The 19829-nt window shown below is 47.4% G+C and overlaps 1 protein-coding gene across 4 annotated transcripts in view; it reads left to right on the top strand.

Annotated features, from left to right (window-relative positions):
* Window positions 1-19829, top strand: part of KLHL18 (kelch like family member 18) — a 53906-nt gene that overhangs the window by 22478 nt on the left and 11599 nt on the right. For all 4 annotated transcript variants that reach the window (XM_082705146.1, XM_082705145.1, XM_082705148.1 and 1 more), the window contains 4 exons: window positions 8627-8757; window positions 11358-11498; window positions 16071-16269; window positions 18819-18979. In XM_082705146.1, the coding sequence (XP_082561272.1) occupies window positions 8627-8757; window positions 11358-11498; window positions 16071-16269; window positions 18819-18979 (632 nt within the window). The remainder of the gene's footprint in view (window positions 1-8626; window positions 8758-11357; window positions 11499-16070; window positions 16270-18818; window positions 18980-19829) is intronic.

Raw genomic sequence — 19829 nt, 5'->3', positions numbered from 1 at the left:
TCTTCCTTTCTGTACTTTCCTTCTGCTGCCTTGCTGTGGCATCTTCTTCTAGATGAGCTTTAAATGTTAGAATTCCTCTTAAACCCTCTTCGGTCTCTGAGCTCTCTCCCTCAGTGACCTCTTCTGGTCTCAACCTGACAACTCCCAAAGGTGTCATTTGAGCCTAGTCTCCCATCTCTCTGTGTTCCAGACGTACCCGTCCACTTCCTACACAGTATCTCTGCTTGGATGCCTCCCAGGCACGTGGTGGCATCTTGTCCAAAACTTGACTCGATCTTCTACCCGCAAGCTAGCCCCTCTCTGTCATTTGTGACCTTAAGTGAATGGCAACTCCCAGTTCATGCTCTCCCTGCAGAGTGGCCCCGTTGCTTTGGAGACCCTTCCTTAGTACTGTTGCCTGGTTTCCTAATACTCTTAAAGCAAAACGTAGAGTTCTTGAGTACCGTATCTACTTTTCCAGCTTCACATCACATCACTTTCCTTTTCATATCTATCCTTGCATCATGGAGGCCACTTTGATTTTTAACATTTATCGAGGAATAGTGTGTGTTCCGTGATTTTTAAAAAAGCAAGTATAGAGAAGTTGAAGCACGTGTGCATTTAAGCTACCCATTGACTTTTTTTCTTTTTTTTTAAAGATTTTATTTATTTATTTATTTGACAGACAGAGATCACAAGTAGGCAGAGAGGCAGGCAGAGAGAGAGGAAGAAGCAGGCTTCCTACCCAGCAGGGAGCCCGGTGCGGGGCTCCATCCTAGGAACCTGAGATCATGACCTGAGCTGAAGTCAGAGGCTTTAACCCACTGAGCCACCCAGGCGCCCCCACGGGCTTCATAATTTAAAAAATATATGGAGGAGCCCTATAGGTGAGCAGGAATGCTTCAGTCTCCTCTTCAGATCCTACTGTGCAGAGCCCCTGCTTAGAAAGAGGTTTTGCATCCATTCTTTGTAGAATCCAAGTGGCCTGAGTGCTGAGTCTTTGCTGCAGTTTTAGTGGAGGCTGTTTGGGCTTTTGGCTGGAGTTGTCTGTTTTTCCCCTTGGAAGCAGATTTGGAGGTGTTTATGTACCCAGGAAGTCCTGTGATTGCCCCTAATTTGCTTTGTAGAGGCTAGTCATTGCATATCGTCCCCCAGTGGTTAAGTGGCTGGTGCTGGTACACAATGCTTACAGAGTGGCAGTGTGAGCACAGGCACCAGGTGTCTGCCGCGTGCACAGAGACCTGATGCCCTGATCCAGCCCAGGCAGCTTCTATATGTGGTCATGAGTTGAACTTGTTCAGCTCAAAGTGTTTCATTATACCAGATTCACTTCTTTCCTTCTGCCCTAGCTTGGACTTGGTACCTGACTCTTTCCAATACTTGAAATGTACGGTCTGATTCCATTCTAAGGGTAATACTTTTATAACAGGTATTGTCTGAGGGTGGACATAGCAGAATGTGATTAAAGGTAGGGATGTGTTCCAAGTAGTATTGCCCTTTCTGAGCAGCCGATTATATGTTGCTCATTAATTATTTTTCTGTAAATTCTGTTGCATCATTTCACATTTCTTTGCCACCTTAGGAATGGAGAATTGAGGAGATTTGAGGTAACGGTATAATTGCAGATCTATTACTGGAGAAAGTAGCCTTTGCATGGGCCTGTGTAATTCAAGATGTTAAAATAGGGACCACACGTGTCCTCCTATGTAGGTCATAATTTATAGTATTTAATCAGTAATAAAAGAATGTTTCTATTTCCCATTTTCTTGGTCCCCTTTTTAGTTTATTTTTTATTTATCTGTGTTTTTTTAAAGATTTATTTACTTATTTATTTATTTTGAGAGAGAGAGAGAGAGAACATACAAGTGAGAGGAGCAGAGAGAGAGAGAGAATCTCAAAGCAGACTCTGCTTTATTACGGGTCTTAATCTTACAACCCTGAAATTGCTACCTGGGCCGAAACCAAGAGTCAGATGCTCAACCAACTCTGCCACCCAGGGGCCCCTGTCCCTTTTTTTAAGTGAACTTTTTACTTTGAGATAATTTGTAGATTCACATGTAGTTATTTGAAATAATAGCAGTGAGAGCCTGTGTACCCTTTGCCCAGTTTCCCCCATGGTAATGGCTTATAAAACTGTAGTACAACATCACAACTAGGGTATTGATACTAATTTAATCCACCACTCTTATTCAGATTTCCCCAGCTTTACTTTTATTCACTGGTGTATATGTGTGTATTTAATTCTGTATAATTTTTATCATGTGTAGGTTTTTTATTATTTCAAAAATTTCCCAATTGGCTGAGAACTTGAGCAGGGAGGAGGCGTGTTATTTACTGGATCCCTCTCAAGCTTCACTAGTAAACAGCTCAAGCATAAATCCTTCTCTTTCACATAAAAGGCAAGTTATGTAACTTCAAAATCTTGATTTCTTCTTCTACAAAACAAAATTCACAGCAGCTACTTAATGTAGAAGGTTGCCATGAGGACTAAAATGAGAAAAGAATGCATAATGGGTACTTAGGAAAAAAAGAACTCAATAAATGATCATCTTTTTTGAGTGACTTTTTAAACTGAGATTATAAATGAGAGTATTTGGGTTTTTAAATTTTTTTAATTTTGTTTTTATTTTATTTATTTATTTGACAGAGGTCACAAGTAAGCAGAGAGGCAGGCAGAGAGAGAGAGGGAGCAGGCTCCCTGCTGAGCAGAGAACCCAATGCGATGTGGGGCTCTATATGATGCGGGGCTCAATCCCAGGACCCTGGGAACATGACCCGAGCCGAAGGCAGAGGCTTTAACCCACTGAGCCATCCAGGCGCCCCCGTATTTGTTTTTTTTTTTAAACTTTTCACAAAATGTGATATCCTAGGATTATAGAATTGGTAGGTCCCTTAATAGTTTTGGAACTGGTGAAGGACATCCCTAAACATTCTTAGATGACAGGTTCTTCTTAATCTTTATAATAAACTAAAGTCTGCCCCCCTATCACATCTAGATCTGCCCTCATCCATGTGATGACCCTTTTAGGGTTTGAGGACAGCTACTGTATCCCCCCTCCCCCATTACATTTTACAAATAAGCTCTCCTTAACCATTCTTCTTAAAATGTAGCTTCCAGACCTTTTCCTACCTTGGTCTCCCTCTTGTAGATAAAGACAGATTTGTTCTTCCCTTTAACAGAATGCAGAATCCAGTTGTAATCTGGCTAGCATATCCCAAGATAGGTCTGCCCTCTCTTTAGCTGAGCTTTTTGGGGAAACCAGGTCACCTAGTTTATGCATGTACAGTTTGTTCTTTTGTCTTCTCCTTTCCAGATGAAAAATAAATGCATGACAATTTAACACAACTAATCGAACACACATTTTAAGCCCTGTGCCATTAAAATGATAGTAAGAGGGAGAGGAGATGTCAGCAAATGATAGATCAATAGAATGTTGAAGCCAGAAAGTCTGAAGTGTGATGAACTTTGAGGGCCAGAGGAACTGAAAGTGCTTGCTGGGAGAGAAATAAAGAAGAAAGAGGACTTATAATGCAGAACCCTGGAATAAATCCAAAATTGGAGAAGCAAAATACTGAAAACAGGAAGATTAGTTGAAAGTCTGTGTGAAAAGCAATTAGTTGCCTACAGCTCCTCCCCCACTTTGCCAGGAGACAGGAGTTTTAGTCTTCCATATTGAACCGAGGGTATACCAAGCATAGAAGAGAGGAAATGGACTATGGAGCAGAACTTAAGGGCTTTAAGGCAAAGTCTAAATAGTGAATGGAAGGACCATCCCCCTCTCTCACCCAGTTTCCAGAATACTTACAGGCAGGCACTCCCATGCAAGAGATTGGAAGATCTGTCTCTGATAAGTTTGCCCCAGAGAAAAAGTCCCAAAGATACTGCTTTTAGCAGTCCTCAGCAAAATGGCAGGTTCTTGCTTGATCACCCTGATGTGAAGTCCACAAGTTGATGAGCCTAGCCACCCCCTCAAAAACTTTCAACTTCTAAAAATATGAACAGATAGCCAAGTGTCACAAGGCATTTAAAGCAAGCCGCTAGAATAAAAGACAGAGACTAAAACAAATGGGGAAAAAGAACTCAGAGGAAACAGTAAAAGCAGGGAGAAGGAGAAAAAGATGAAAAAATTTAACTGTAATATCTTGACAAAAACAAATGGGGGGGAAGGAACCCAGAGGAAAAGGAAACTCAGTAACTCAGGAAACTCAGGAAAAGGAACTCAGAGGAACGAAAAACCAAGGAGGAGGAGGAGGAGAAAAAGGAAAAAAAAAAAAATATCTTGAGAGAGGTTAGAGAAAATATAGCATCCATGAAAGAGAAATAAGAGTCTTTCAATAAAAAGTGGGGTGGGACACCTTCAGAAAACAAGAAAGACCTCTTGGAAATTAAAAATACCATAGCCTTATAAAAAGCTACAACACAGAGATATTGAAAGATAAAGTTGAAGAATCCCAGGAGATAGACCCAATGAAAGAGGTGGGAAATGGGGAACAGGTGAAAAAATGCAAGATTGTTCCAAGAGGCCTAACACCTGACTCATGGAAATTTCAGAAGAGAAAAAATAGACAATAGAGAGGAGGAAATTATCAAAGAAATAAGATGGAAAAGCATTCCCAGAATTAAAATAAAGTCTATAGGTTGAGACAGCACAATGAATGAAAGCACACCAAGGTATTACCCCGTGAGAGTTCAGAACTCTGAAGATAAAGAGAAAGCACTAGAAGCTTCTAGAGAGAACAGTCACATACTAAGTGCTAATGTTCAGAACGGCATTAAATTTCTCAAAAGCAACAAAGTAGAAGACAGTGGAGTAATACCTTCAGAATTCTGATATAAGAACTATCCCCCAACTTAGAATTTTATAGCCAGCTAAACTATCATCCAGGTTGAAGGCTAACAAAGACATTTTCAGACATATTGTGTATATGCCTTTTGATTGTGTGTTACAGTAAGAATGTGTATTTGGAGGACACACTTATACAGGTGAACTCCTGCCTTTAGCTCAGGCTGTGATCCCCTGCTCAGCGGGGAGCCTGCTCTCCCTCCGCCTCTGCCCCTACCCTCTGCTTGTGCGTGCATGCACCTCTCTCTCTCTCAAATAAATAAAATCTAAAAAAAAAAAAAAAAGAACAAAGCACAAAACAGTTCTTTGAGGGAAAAAAAAAATACGTATTTGGTTTTTTTCCCTGGTTCCTGGCACAGAACTTTAAAACCCTTGGAATTTCCTGAGTGGTAGGGGTGATAAGAGCATCTTTTATTATAATATTTGGTCTTTGTTCCCAGTTCCCGACACAAGAGCTTCTAAAACCCTTGGAATTTCCTGAGTGAGAGGTGCCTCCTTTGTTTTTCATAACAAACCTCTTTCAACCACACCTGAGTTTATGCTAATAAGGTGACTCTCTGTGGACCCCTGGAAAACTTCAGGATAAGGCTGGTTGCCAGAGGGGGCAACCATGTGATTAGAGGGTTGGAACTTCAGTCCCACCCTTTGACCTCTGGGGAGCTTCCAGGTTGGTGAACATAGCCACGAGTGGGGAGGGTGGCACACCTCAGTTCCACAGGGACAGAAGATCCTGTGCTCAGGACCCTTCTAGACCCTGCCCTATGTACCTCTTTAGCTGCCTGTTCTTTTGTATCCTTTGTGATAAACCAGTAACAGTAAATAAACTATTTTCCTTGAAGTTCATTGAGCCATTTTGCCAAATTATCACACCTGAGGAGGGAGTTGTGGGGAATACTCTTATCCCCACCCCTTCCCTGACTTTATAGCCAATTGCTCGGTAGTACAAGTGGCTCAGGCTTGCAGTTGGTGTCTGAAGCAGAGGTGGTCTTGTGAGACTGAGCCCTTAACCTGCACTAAGTCCAAGTAGTTCATGCTAGATTCGAATTATAAGGATACCATTTGGTGTCTGGAGAGTTGGAAAATTGGTTTTTGTGTGTCAGAGTGCTGTGAGTAAAATGTTTGTAGGATACCTTTTCTTAGGCAGCTCTGCTAGAAGATGCTTTTCATCAGAACAGGGAATAAATGAAGAAGAGGACTCAATGGGCTTCAGGAAACGGGTTCTAGTGTAGATGAGGTGAAAGGGATTCCTATAAGGACAGAGTTCTGGTAGGGATGCCTCCAGGACAACCAGGAACATACTGCTAGGGTGCCGGATTGAATGTATTAAAAGGAGTTCTATACTTCCTTTTTATCTCCAGGGAAAGAATTATACAAGAAAAGAAATGTAATCATAGCATACATCATGGCTTGGCTACAAATAATATTCACATAGACCTAATAATGCAACCCTTAATTTAACCAAATGCAGACATAATTATATTGGAAAGACAGAGGAAGTAAGTGGAGTTTTATGTGAAGAGAATGTTAGAACAAAATCCTGATCTTCCATCACAGAAATTAAGTAGCTAATATAATAGTTATCTTTTGCTGTCTAACCAAAAATTACTCCAAAACTTAGTGACTTAAAACAATTAATATTTATTATCTCACAGCTTCGGACTTCAGAAGTAGCTTGCAGTCCGAGTGCCACCTTGGGCTACATTCATCTGAAGGCTTGACTAGAGCTGGAGGGGCTTCTTCTAGGCTCACTCAGGTAGCGGTAGGAAGAAGCCTCAGTTCCTTTTCACATGGTTCTCCTCAGGTTATGTTGTTTTCTGGCTCCCCCAAGAGCGAGTGATCTGGGAGAGACAATAAAAGGAATGTGCAGTTGCCTGTGTATTTATTTACTTATTTTAAAGATTTTATTTACTTATTCGAGAGAGATTGAGACGGGGACCAAGAGAGCACGAGCAGAGGAAAGAGGCAGAGGGAGAAGCAGGCTTCCCACTGAGCAGGGAGCCTGATGTGGGGCTCAGTCCCAGGACCCTGGATCATGACCTGAGCCGAAGGCAGATGCTAAACCGACTGAGCCACCCAGGCGCCCCATGCAGTGCCTTTTATGACCCAGCCACGAATGTAACATGCATTCAAGTGACACCATCACTTCTGTGTATTCTGTCAGCCGCACTGACCAACCCCGAGACAGTGTGCGAGGGGATCGCCCAGTGGGGTGAGGGCCAGGAGGCAGAGATCATTCAGGGCTCTTTGGAGACATGCTCCCACAAGTCATAACCAGAAGTGAAAATTCAAGAACTACTATTCTAGGCACATTGCTTAGAAAGATGGAGATGGGGATGCACGTGTGCCTCAGTCAATTAAGACTCCAGCTCTTAATTTTGGCTCAAGTCATGATCTCAGAGTCATGGGATGAAGCTCCGCCCACCGCAGGGAGTCAGCTTGAGGATTCTCTCCCTCTGCCCCTTCGCCTTCCTCCCCCTGCTTACTCATGCTCACTCTCTCTCTCAAAGAGATAAATAAATCTCATTAAAAAAGAAAAAAAAAGGAAAGAAAGAAAGGTGGAGATATATACCAGAAGAAAGAGGTGGCCCCTGAGAGCAGGAATCAGGGAAACTGCTGGTTTTAGAAACTTAGTAGAACAACTTTAAGAAATAGTTCTGTGTTTTACTATGATTTTTTGTTTAATTATGAAAACCTCCAAAGCACACAGCCATTTCATGTCCCCAACACCGGTAGATGAGCCACACATGGATTTTGTGAGGAACTCATCGAATCTGAGTCAGTCTTCATCGATCCTTTGGTATTTGAAAGATTGTGTGATCTTGAAGGACAGCTTACAGATAATAAACGGAAAGTGATGAAAAAGAGACCTTAGTGACAGGACCTGAACTAGAATCCTTGAGTAAATGTGACCAAGAAGAGCTGGTATCAGGTAGTGAGGTGCTCTGGCATTTTACTAATGTGGAATCTGGGGGGTGGAGGGAGACTGTTTTGTTCTTTCTGAAGACTAGAAAGTTCTTAAGTGGAAATGTTTACATGGCTGGAAGCTATAAATGGCAAAGCTTGTTAAAAGGACTATCCTTTTGGCAGATAGTTGGAAAGCACATTATGGGACTCCCCAGGCTAAGTATGTGTCTGTTGGGAGGGTTTGATACAAGTTGGAGGGAATCTGCCTCTGTCCCCATGTGACCTGAGACCTGTGGACTGTGCGTGTGCGGGGCACCAGTAGTACATAGTACCATTCATTTGAGCTGCTTGCTGCTGGGGCCATTTTCCTAAGAGGAATTCTGGCCTCCTTGTAGCAGCCCGCAGCCCGGTTGTTGCCCCCGGACTTCCCAACACTTGTGCCCACCATGCCTGCTCTGTCCTTCAGTGCCCCTATTCAAGTCTGTGTATTTACTCTTCTGGAGGAGCCTACTGTCAGGAGTTCCTGGGTTCATGGACAGTTTGTCTCCTCCATCTGCCTTTAATAAAACTGGGATCGGGATCATGTGTTAGAGATGTCAGGTCTCTGAGTTGGTGGGGAGTCAGGAACAGGGCAGTGAGATTGCATATAAGTAAAAACTAGCACTGGAAGCATTCGGGCTTTCTTTTTTTTTTTTTTTTACCATTTTAACGCCCATGAAACTGTGTTGTTTGCATTCTTCCCCTGTCACCGAGTATGTGGAACTGATCAGCTCAGCTGTCATGTACTGGGATGCCTCCGGTGCCATTGCGACAGGCAGGGGCTTAGCGGGACAAAGGGCTGGTCAGGTTTTGTATTTGCAATACTCAGTATCTCTCTTTGTATTTCTCTTTGCCCACAGATTGGAGACCACAAATTTAGTGCCCACCGGATCGTCTTAGCAGCCTCTATCCCGTACTTCCACGCTATGTTTACAAATGACATGATGGAGTGCAAGCAGGACGAGATTGTAATGCAAGGAATGGACCCCAGGTACTCAGCTTCTCCACTGGGTCTCTCGGTCTTCAGGTTCCCAGGCTCAGCTTCAGCCCCGTGCATGATGCTGTTGGTGGGCCTGTGGCGGGACATAGCACTGTTGGAGCGACACGTTTAATAGGAGCTAGCATCAAGATATTTTTTTATAACGAGGACTGGGTACAAATGTGGTGAGACGTTATCCTTTGCCCTTTTCTGTGCTAACCGTTCTAGCTGATGAAATAGTTTTCCAAACGAGGGTCTTCATTCTGTATTCTCCCCAGCCGTCTCATACTGTGTTGGCCATTAGAACTTCCGGCGCTGGGGGCGCCTGGGTGGCTCAGTGGGTTAAGCCGCTGCCTTCGGCTCAGGTCATGATCTCAGAGTCCTGGGATCGAGTCCCGCGTCAGGCTCTCTGCTCAGCAGGGAGCCTGCTTCCTCCGCCTGTCTCTCTCTGCCTGCCTCTCTACCTACTTGTGATCTGTCTGTCAAATAAATAAATAATATCTTTAAAAAAAAAAAAAAAAAAAAAGAACTTCCGGCGCTGATGGGAATGTTGTATTTTTACTCTCCAGAATGGTGACCACTATATGTAGCTATATGTAGCTACTGAGCATTTGAATTTTAACTAGTGGGATTAAATAAATGAATTCTACATTTTACTTAATTTTAAAATTAACTTTAGCTTAATTTGAAATTGCCGTGTATGGCTCGTAGCTGCTATATGGGACAACACAGATTCAGAAAATGGCAAAATCGTGGTTATTGAGTGGTTGAGAAAATTGAAGCCCAAAGAGGGCAAGCCCAAAAGTTATCCCATCTAAATGCCTTTCAGTGTCCAAGACAGCCCTCCCTGGCAGGCAGTTCCAGGCCCCAAACGTCAGTGCTGCCAAAGCTGAGATAGTCTGCCCTAGATGAATTTTAGAGGCAGGAGGCAATACCATAACCGCTGAAATCATGTCATCAGGCACTTCCTTAACGTTGTCCTGACATGCAAAGTCACTTACTAATGGATGCTGTTCATGGAAATACCTTGCTAATTACTGTATGAAGACTTTATATAAACATATTCCATAGTATGCGTTTTTGGGCCTTGAAAGGGAGAAGGATGTTTATGTGACTGATTCTGTGTTTGATTTTGTGGCAAGTCTATGAACTGAGGCTGTGTGTTTATAACCTAGGCTCTATCCAAGGGTCTGCTGTACCCCTACTTATGTGCCTGGCACTGTTCGGAGGTCTGGGAATACAGTAGCCGACGAGACACCCAGGGTGACTCAGGGCAATGACATTCTTGTTGGAGGAGAAACAATAAAGCAATGATTCTGTGACATCAGCCAGTAACCTATCATTTGTTTGCTGCCTTCTTAATCTCACCATGGTGGGAACTGGGGGTGAAGGAGCTGGGAAACTGTAGTAACCTCTGGATGATTGCAGTGATCTGCCTCAGCACGTGGAGGCATTTTATATCCCCACTGCAAGGCAGAAATCTCAGGCCAGCTACTTCTAAGGAAAGACGCAGAAGGAGGTCTGCAAGGACACTTGTGCACTCTCTTCTCTGAGGTCTGTGTCTGAAGGAGCTGTGCTCATCGTCTATGCACAGTCCAAGTGCTTCATTTTTCAGAGGTAGACTGAGCACCTGTCATGTGTGCGGCTGTAAGCACTGAGCTATAGCACAGAGAAAACAGTGCCTCTGAGTGTGCCTCTAGTCCTGGGGATCGGGCCATAACCATAACCGCACATGTGCAGGATAGGGCTGGCAAATGAGACCAGGTTGAGAAAAGTAAAGTGAATGATGGTGGAGATCTGTGCTATTCCAGGGTGATAAAGGAAGGCCTCTGTGATGAGGTGACATTTGAGCCGAGACCTTTATTAGAGTGAGGGAGTGAGCCGCCTGGTGACAGAGCCCTCCAGACGGAGCAGACGGTACAGAGACCCTGCAGTGAGAATGTATTCGGCATGTTGGTCTAGAGTGAGGGCTAGGAGTGGAAGGCATTGAGGTCAGAGCCGGAGAAGGGCCAGACCACATACAGCCGAGACGGAACTGGGAGTTCTTTCCCTGTGGGAATTGAAAGGCAGAAAAATTTGTCGGCCTCTCATTCTGGAAATGTATCCCAAAGAAATAATAAAAACACTATTTATGACGGCAGTAAGAAGTTACTAGCTACGAGGCCTACCAGTAAAGGAAATAAATTACGGCGTGTTTACATGTTGAAATACTGTATAGCAGCCACTAAAAATGATAAATGTGAAGACAGCGTAGCAGCATGGGAAAGGACTCAATAAGTATTGTGTGATTATCTGCGTACCATTTGTACATGCAGGCAAATAGGCACTGAAAATGAACCCAAGAAAGTAACCACGGTTGACTCATTCAGTAGTGAGATTGTGGGTACTTGCTTTCTCATTTTAGAATTTTCTGTAATAAGATTATTTGGGCAATGAAGACGGCTTAAGAAGTAGAATGAGTCTTCGGCTCTGGGGAAGTCATTATTCCTGTCAGATTCTCGAAGGGCCTGGGCTCAATGGATGTTAGAGCGGGGCCCACACATTCCCCAGGTAGGCATGTCAGCTCAGCGAGGGCCAGAGTCTCTGAAGCGGCTCTTTCCTCCTTTCTCTAGCGCCCTGGAGGCTCTGATCAACTTCGCCTACAACGGCCACCTTGCCATTGACCAGCAGAACGTGCAGTCTTTGCTGATGGGCGCGAGCTTCCTGCAACTGCAGAGCATCAAGGACGCCTGCTGCACATTCCTTCGAGAACGGTGAGGCCCCGGACCCGGCCCATGGTGGGGAGCGCACCCGGGTCAGTCCTGGAAGCCCCTGCCAACTCGCTCCGTGAGGGAGTGAGCCTGCGAGCTGACTCTTCAGATCGCAGCCGAGCAGTGCCCGGTTCTTTGGGGTGAACCTTTGAGGAACATATTTATGGACCCCTGCCTCTGCCCTCTCCTGGCCTGACATGCACCTCTTCTTCTGGTCCTCCAGTCTGACCAGGGGCGGACTTAGCTGGCTGTTCTCACCAAACCGACGGATTCCATGCTGCTCACTCTTCCATAGCCCATCTCCTTCTTTGTGTGGATCCTTTCCCCTCCTTGAATATCTTGACTTCTTTTTCCTTCAGCTCTTTAGAGGGCCACCCAAATTTCACCTTCTGGAACTCTCTGTCCCCCTAAGTCTTCTGGAAGCAGTCACTGTGTGTTCTTTTAGGGTAAGGACCACAGAGTATATCCCTGCCTAGGTCCAGCATTCAGCAATGCACCTTTGATGACTGAGCTGATAAGAAAGCTCTTTTTCCCCCTGAAGAGGGGGAGCTCTTAGCCATAAGGTCAAAGATGCCCCTTAACCACTAGAGACTTGGGGGTGTAGGGTAGTGCTGGGCTTCACACAGTCTCTGTCTGTGGTGCTCTCTGAGGCCCGGCCTCCACCTGAGCTACTGTGATCACAGGGTCCCTGGCCTGAAGACCAGCATTTTTCTTGTCTCAGATCTGCCCTCCTGAACCTCATTTCCTCTTAGAGCTGATGTTTCCCTGTCCCAGTCCAGCTCCCTTATCAGCTCTGTGGACCCCACCTGCTGTCCCTATCCTGCTCCCAGGGTGCTCATGGACATCACCGAGCACTGCTGTGTGTGCAGCTAGTCTTAATAGCCGTGGGTATGATGCTTAGCACATGGGGCAGTCTCTTCTGGGTGCAGGGTGAGTGGTTTCATCGTGAGATAGGTAGTCCTGTTTCAGGTTTTACAGATGAGACCACATAAAGACAGCATAGCCCCAGAGCCTGGCTTGACCCTGTGCTGGGATGGCTTCTGGGTCAGGCTGGACGATGCATGTGGGGGTATGAGGCACCCTGGCTCTCCTACTCACTCCTGAGCTGCTTAAGGATGTAGACCAGTCTTGGTTTATCTCTCTGTCCCCACAGAACTCAGAATGATTAAGTCGGCATTCTGGAAAGGATGCAGTTGGCCACTCTCACAAGGGGACAACAGCTCCACCTAGGGGCTTTCGAGGTCATCACTCAACACTGGACCCAGCTTTTGTTACAAAGAAGTATCAACCAAAACTTGCTTAGAAAAGTGATTTTTAGACCAGTGGAGTTTTTACATGCATCAGTGGCATTTTAGGAAGACGCACTGAAGCACAAAGCCTGACCTTATGAGTCTGTCCTTGACATTTTCCCATTCAGCCCTGCAAGATCCCTTCTGAAGCCTCACTTCACACCTTATTCCTGTCTTCATTCCTTCGCACAGGCCCCAGAGACTTGACCTGCTTTCTGTTTTCCTTCCAGTAGTTACCATCACTGCCTCTGCTCCTTGGGGTGGTTCTCCCTGAGCCCGGCTGCAGAGTGTGTTAGGGCCCCCCCACCTGTCCCCATCCCATGTGCCCATATTCAAAGATAAGCATGTGGGCCCTTCATTGTCAAGCTGTGATCACTAACGACTTGAGAGAAACCGTTTGGAGCAATAGTGGGAAACACAGGATTTCCCAGAGCACAGAGAAGCTGTAAAGCTGTCAGAGTTGTCCATGAGGTTGGAGTTGATTTTTTTTTTCCTTGTGGTCCCTTTCCAAGTGTTCAGATGTATGGGCCTCCTTGTTTTTAGGTGAGCACTGGAGCTATGTATTCTCCAAAACTCTTCTCTCAGAATTGAATCAGAACCTCGGATGCATCAGTGAACCAAGCCAGTAACTTACTTAATTCAGGTCACTGCTTCCTGCCTCTGATAAAGCATTACCTCTTACTGCTGACAGAGTCAAGCTGTGCTGCAAGGAAGGTGGTTGCTGATTGTGAGGTGGCTAATGAAAGATGGGGGTCTGTCTCTGCCCTTGGGGTTCATTTTCCCTCTTCTCTTCCTCCTGCTCCTGAATGGGGCCTTCTACTTCCCCATCAGCTGCCTCACATGCAGCTTCTCACATCTCATCGACATGAAAGCCCATTTCAGTTGAAGGTGTGTTTTGCTCTCCTTATTAGAGAGCCAAAGGCGAGGTACAGGAGTCCTAACCGGAGAGGGAGCAGATGGAAATGTGCACCAGGCAGCTACTTGGCCATCTTTCCCCACGGCTCTGGACTCTAACCAGTTCCCAGTCCATAGCACTGAAGCCTCCTCTTGAGCTGATGTTGCTGTGGCTGGGGTCAGCGAAGCACGTGGTGTAGAGGCCCAGGGAAGGTAGAAACTCACATCGGCCATATGTGTGTAAAGGCCTTTAAACAAGTCTCATTCAGTCCCTGTAAGTGCTCCAGGAGAAAGGTGGTATTTGATGACTGAGCTGACCTTCTGACCTTGAGCCCTGTGTTCTTCACTGGCTCTGCGGCCTTGCCTAGGTGTTAGTCAGTGCTCATGCTTCCTGGCCTTTGTGGAAATGCACACAGATTTCCAAAGCACTGGACCAAACCAGTTCAGGCTGGAAGGGAAGCAATAGCTTGTGGAATTTAGATTATCCCAAAGGCAGGCTCCTGAGGGACTCGGCCCTTCAGAGACTCTGCAGCTGGGGGACAGTGGTGACTGTTGACTAGCGAATATAACTCTGCCTGTTACTTTAAGCAGTGTGGCGGGGTGAGGCACCTGGGTGGCTCAGTCGGTTAAGTGACTGCCTTCAGGCTCAGGTCATGATCTTGACGTCCTTGGATCAAGCCTACCTCAGGCTCTCTGCTGGGTGGGAAGTCTGCTTCTCCCTCTCCCTGCCACTCCCCCTGCTTGTGCTAGCGTGCTCTCTTTCTCTCTCTGTCAAATAAATAAAATCTTTAAAAATAAATAAACAAACAACATGGCAGGGAAGGAAAGCAGGCAGTCTAATAAAGAAAACCCGGGCCCTTTCCATCCGATAAACACCCTCTCCCTCCACAGATTATCAGTCGCAAAGTCAAAACAAGAAAACCCCATCCTCAGGGTCTCCCGCTATCACCAAGATTTCAGAACCAATTTGGGTGCATTTGAAATTTTGTCAGATGCAGTAGTAGTAAGAAGAACAATCACGATAAAAAATTAAGACAGTAGCTGACTTTACGCCAAACACCATGCTGAGTGCTTTTGCCACATTCTTGCTTAAGCGTGGCCACAGGTGTGGGAGCTGGCTAGCTGTTATCCTTACCTTTTTCCAGGTGAGGCTGTTATGGACACTTGAGGAGCCCTCCGTGTCACCTGGTGGGACGCAGGGCCCGAATGTACCCACATGGCCCCAGCGAGGGCAGGTCTGTCTCCAAGTCTTGGGAACGGATACGGGATTCATCCGCACCACCACTTACTTGGAGAGGACTGGGAGCACATTCTTAGTTTCTCTGAGCCTCAGTTTTCCATCTAAAAGTGGAAATAATGATTGCTCTGTAGCACTGTTGAAAAGGTTCTGGCTGGAGAAGTACTGGGTGCCCTGATGGTGCTGAGTGAGCGGTAGCTGCTGCTGTCGTTCCTAGGTGTCCTGTTAGACCCATAGAGTTTCTTGCCGTTGACAGAAGATGGAATGTAAGGATCCTGATGTTAGAGAAGTCATCTCTCTGCATGGTTTAATCTCTTATTCTAGGGGTATGTGGGTGACTCAGTAGGTTAAGTGGCAGCCTTCAGCTCAGGTCATGATCCCAGGGTCATGGGATCGAGCCCCGTATCAGGCTCCCTGCTCAGCGGAGAGGCTGTTTCTCCTCTCCCTCTGTCTGCTGCTCTGCCTGCTTGTGCTCGCTCTGTTTCTGTCAAATAAATAAAGAAAATCTTCAAAAATTAAAAAAAAAAAAAACAATAAACTCTCATTCTACAACTTCAGTGCCCTCCTGGGGAACAGGTAGGTGTTCGACCAAGAGTATCAGTGGCCTGGGCACCTGGGTGGCTCAGTTGGTTAAGCCTCTGCCTTTGGTTCAGGTCATGATCTCGGGATCCTGGGATCGAGCACCATATCAGGCTCCTTGCTTGGTGGGAGTCTGCTTCTCCCTCTCCTCCCCACTCATGCTCTCTCTCACCATCTCTGTCTGTCTCTCTCTTTCAAATAAATAAATAAGATCTTAAAAAAGAAGAAGAAGAATGTCAATGACCTAAGGGAAAGCAAACAGGTTTTCCAGTGCATATTCTTCTGCTGTCTTCATAGCTGCTTCCCAGGACTTCCCAGAGAGCTCATCCCCCCTAGATGCACTGAGCACGAGGTCCAAGAGGCAGGGACTGTGAGGATAAAACTGTCTTCATTGTAAACCTTCACAATGGAGTCCCTGAGCAGTGTACCTGGGATCGTGTAGGGAGTTTGCAGCCAACCAGACAGCAAAGCTGGGTTTTCTGCATTCTTTAGCTCTCCCCAGAACCAACCTGAGAATGATCGAAGATACCATTCTTCCTCTAACTTTTTTTTTCCCCTCTTTTCTAATGGCAAAAGTCTTCACCCCAAAAATTGCCTGGGCGTCCGCCAGTTTGCCGAGACCATGATGTGCGCCGTGCTGTATGACGCGGCCAACAGCTTCATCCACCAGCACTTCGTGGAGGTGTCCATGTCGGAAGAATTCCTGGCCCTGCCCTTGGAAGACGTGCTCGAGCTGGTGTCTCGGGACGAGCTGAACGTGAAGTCAGAGGAGCAGGTGTGTAGAGCGTGATAGCCGTGTGCAGGGCACGTGGGGGCTGCCTCTCTAATCTCTGTTTTTTTCATGAAGACCATAATGCATGTGCGGCTTGTTTATTATGGGTTTGTTTCATTATACTGTGTTCGTGTTTCATGAGACCTTTATATCCATTTCAGTGTCTAACATTCAGTGGATTTTTTTTAAAAGATCTTATTTATTTATTTGAGTGAGAGAGAGAGAGGATGAGCAGGGGGAGTGGGAGAAGGAGAAGCAGACTCCGTGCTGAGCAGGGAGCCTGATGTGGGGCTCAGGCCCGGGACTCTGGGATCATGACCTGAGCTAAAAGCAGATGCCTAACTGATTGAGCCACCCAGGCGCCCCTCAGTGGATTTTATCAACATCACACCCCTTATTCTTAGAAGTTCCAGTGATTTCCCATATTTACTATTAGAAATAATGCTGCCACTGGATATTAGCATAGATAATTCTTTAAAAGTCTTCCTCTAAAGGGGAGCAGAGCACTGGGGCAATTACTGGGGAGGAATATGAAGTTGGAAGGGATTGGTTTGTTTTTTTTAAGGTGAGAGAAATGGCAGTATATTTGACTACTGGTGGGAATTTTCCAGAAGAGAGGGAAGAGTCGGTGACGTAGGAGGAAAGGGAGAATGGCTGCTGGCGTGACGTCCTGGAGGAAGCAAGAGGAGGCTGAGTCGAGGGCTTAAGGGGTGTCCCTGCTGGGAGCACCAGCCACTCCCGTCCACCTCCGCGGAAGGGAGAACCTCCACAGCCAGGGGCACAGGGAGAAGCTGGCAAAGCCTGCTGACATTCTCTTCTGCTGCGTGTCTACTTTCTTAGCTGGGAATAAGGATCGGGAGGAGGGTGAGAAATGTGAGGGGAGATGAAAAGGCATGAGCCAGCCCTCTGGGAGCAGGAGAGGAAATAGATGACACCAGGGAAAGGAAGAGGGGCTTGGTGGGAAGTAGGGCCTGATGAGATTAGCAGCCACGAAGTTAGAATGGACCCACCAGGGGGTGCCTGGCTGGCTCTTGATCTGGGGTTGTGAGTCTGAGCTCGATGTTGGGCATAGAGATTACTAAAAAGAATAGATAAACTTTAAAAAATAAATAAATAAAAAGGAAAGGAAAGGACCAGCCAGCTCCTGCAGCGGCATATGCTGCTGTAGGGTCCACTTATGGAGCTGGACCTCACCAGGGAAGAGACTTTTTCCAGATGGGTGTGATTAAGGGAGGAAGGTGCACAGCATGAGTGCTGAGGGCACCCATCTCAGAACCCGCAGAGCCCATGCTGGGTGAGACCGCACGGAGGAAGCAGGCCAGAGGGGCCCTGAGCGCGAGGTTGGGGGAGACGGAGCAGTGTCAGAGGCCTATTGACATCAGTTATGGAGGGGAAAGGATTGGAGGCAGTGGGGAGCACAGCAGAATGAAACCGATGGAAGAGGCAAAGCATTTGAATGGCTAGGGTCCTCGAAGGACAAAGGAGACCTCTTGTGGGGTTCTCAAGAAGAGTGAATAAAGGAGAACACAGGGTATTAGCAGTCAGAGAGGAGCAAAGGGCAATCCCTTTGGTCAGCAGAGGTGTGGTGCAGGCACCGGGAGAGGACAAAGTAGATGATACTTGGAGCAGAGGGTGGCCAGGACTGGACGGCGAAGGGCTCTGGTGCGGGGGTGAGATGCTTGGACCTGCCCCTGCAGGCGCCGGGAGCTCGTCTGCGGCAAGGCGTCCGCTGCTCCGGTCACTGGAAAACCTAACCCAGGCCCCGGGCAGAGCAGCTCGGGACGCTTGCCGTGTGGAGTCCTGGCCTGCTGGGAAGCTCTGCTTCAGCGGGAGGAGCCCCAGGTCCCAGGAGGCAAGCTGTTGGGAGGTTAGTCAGCTCATTTCCCTAATATCCGAAGAACAGTAGAAAAGGGTGCCCGAGTGTGGCCGTGTGGACGCTATAAGGTTCAGGGAAGAGCCTGTCCCAAGAGCGAGCCCTGTCCCGAGCTCTTCCACTGATGAACATGACCCAGGGCAGCTCGTTTATCGGTGATACGTTGGATCCAGGGTTCTAGAGGGATGTACCCTTGTGGCTGGAGCCCTTAGGGAAAGCTCCAGAGTGCGTCGATCTGGAACCAGGCCTTAAGGAAAGGGGGGCGGGTTTAGATGAAGAGGAGGATTTGAGGGGCCTTCACAATGCAGGGGTATGTGTGGACAGAGAAGTAGCCAGCCTGGGAGAGCAGAGGGTGGAGGGGGCCGAGGAGCGAAGACAAGCGGCCAGTGTGGTGACATGCAGAAAGGAGGAAGGAGCCCCTGGCAGCTTTCCATTAGGAAGACATAATGAAAGCCGGGAAGCTGTTACAGCCACTGAGGCTTGCCTTTCAAGAGGCTGGGCCACACGGGGAGATTGGGGAAGCAGAAAGCAGTGACTTCAGGAGACAAGTGGGAGGAAAGATGGAGGGGCCCGTGGGACTGCCTCCGTATAGGGAGTGCAGGGGTTGAGACTGGGGGCCCGGGGACGTGGCCCCAGAAGCGAGGGGTTACTAAACGGCTTGCACTTTCCGCCACGGCAGGTCTTTGAAGCTGCGTTGGCCTGGGTCAGATATGACCGGGAGCAGAGGGGGCCGTGCCTCCCTGAGCTGCTGTCCAATATCCGCCTGCCCCTCTGCCGGCCCCAGTTCCTGTCAGACCGCGTGCAGCAGGATGACCTGGTGCGTTGCTGCCACAAGTGCAGGTGAGCGAGGACTGGCCCGCATAGGACGCTGCCGGGGGCAAGGGGGCCTGGCGGAGAAGGGGCTTGGGCTCCTAGGCTGTGTGTGTCCCAGCTCAGGGGCAGAAGAATTTGACACGGTCAGTCCTAATTCACGGCACGCAGATTGACCTGCCTTGGGTCTAGACCATGGAAGAGCCCAAGTCGATCCCTTGGGCAAGTAAATGTGCCATGAGGAGGCATGGAGGCAGAAGGGGCCTCCTCCCCTGCACTCCCTGAGGATCTTCTAGCATCTCCAGGAGTTGACTTAGTGGTGACTCCCTGAGGCTCCTCGTTGTCTCTAGTAAACATTAGTGCACTGGCCTCAGGTGGGTTTGGGCCTGCCTACAATGATAGGCAAGGGGGGAGGTGGTGTTTACCAGCAGGGGAAACTTACCCAAGGTACATCAGTGACAACGTGGCAGAGCAGAGCTCCCGAAACAGCCAGGAAGGCAGTAGCCATATGGGAGCGTCATTATAAAAGTAGAACAGCAAAGGAAAATGTTCACCTTCCTCCAAACAGCCTGTCATATTCACAGCGAGTTCAGAGGAAGTCAGTGTCTGTGCGCGAGCCACATAAAGGCGTATGGCAGGAGGAGGTGGTGTGACTGCAGGTGGGGGGACCCCGTGATAAGCAGTCCAAGAGGGCTGTTGAGTTTGAACTTCTTTCTGAAGGCAGCAGGTAGCTATTGAAGGTTCTTCGACGGCTTGGGCGATAGTGTGGGGGGTGGGATGGAGAGGCAGGGCTGGAGGCAGGGCAGTCGGTCAGCAGCAGTCGGCTTCTGCCACAGTCTGGGTGAGAAATGGCACTTTGCGGGGTGCGAGCCAGAGGGAT

This window comes from Mustela nivalis, assembly GCF_964662115.1.
Source record: "Mustela nivalis genome assembly, chromosome: 1".
Taxonomy (NCBI): Eukaryota; Metazoa; Chordata; class Mammalia; order Carnivora; family Mustelidae; genus Mustela; species Mustela nivalis.
This window is presented reverse-complemented; position numbering and strand designations above follow the sequence as displayed.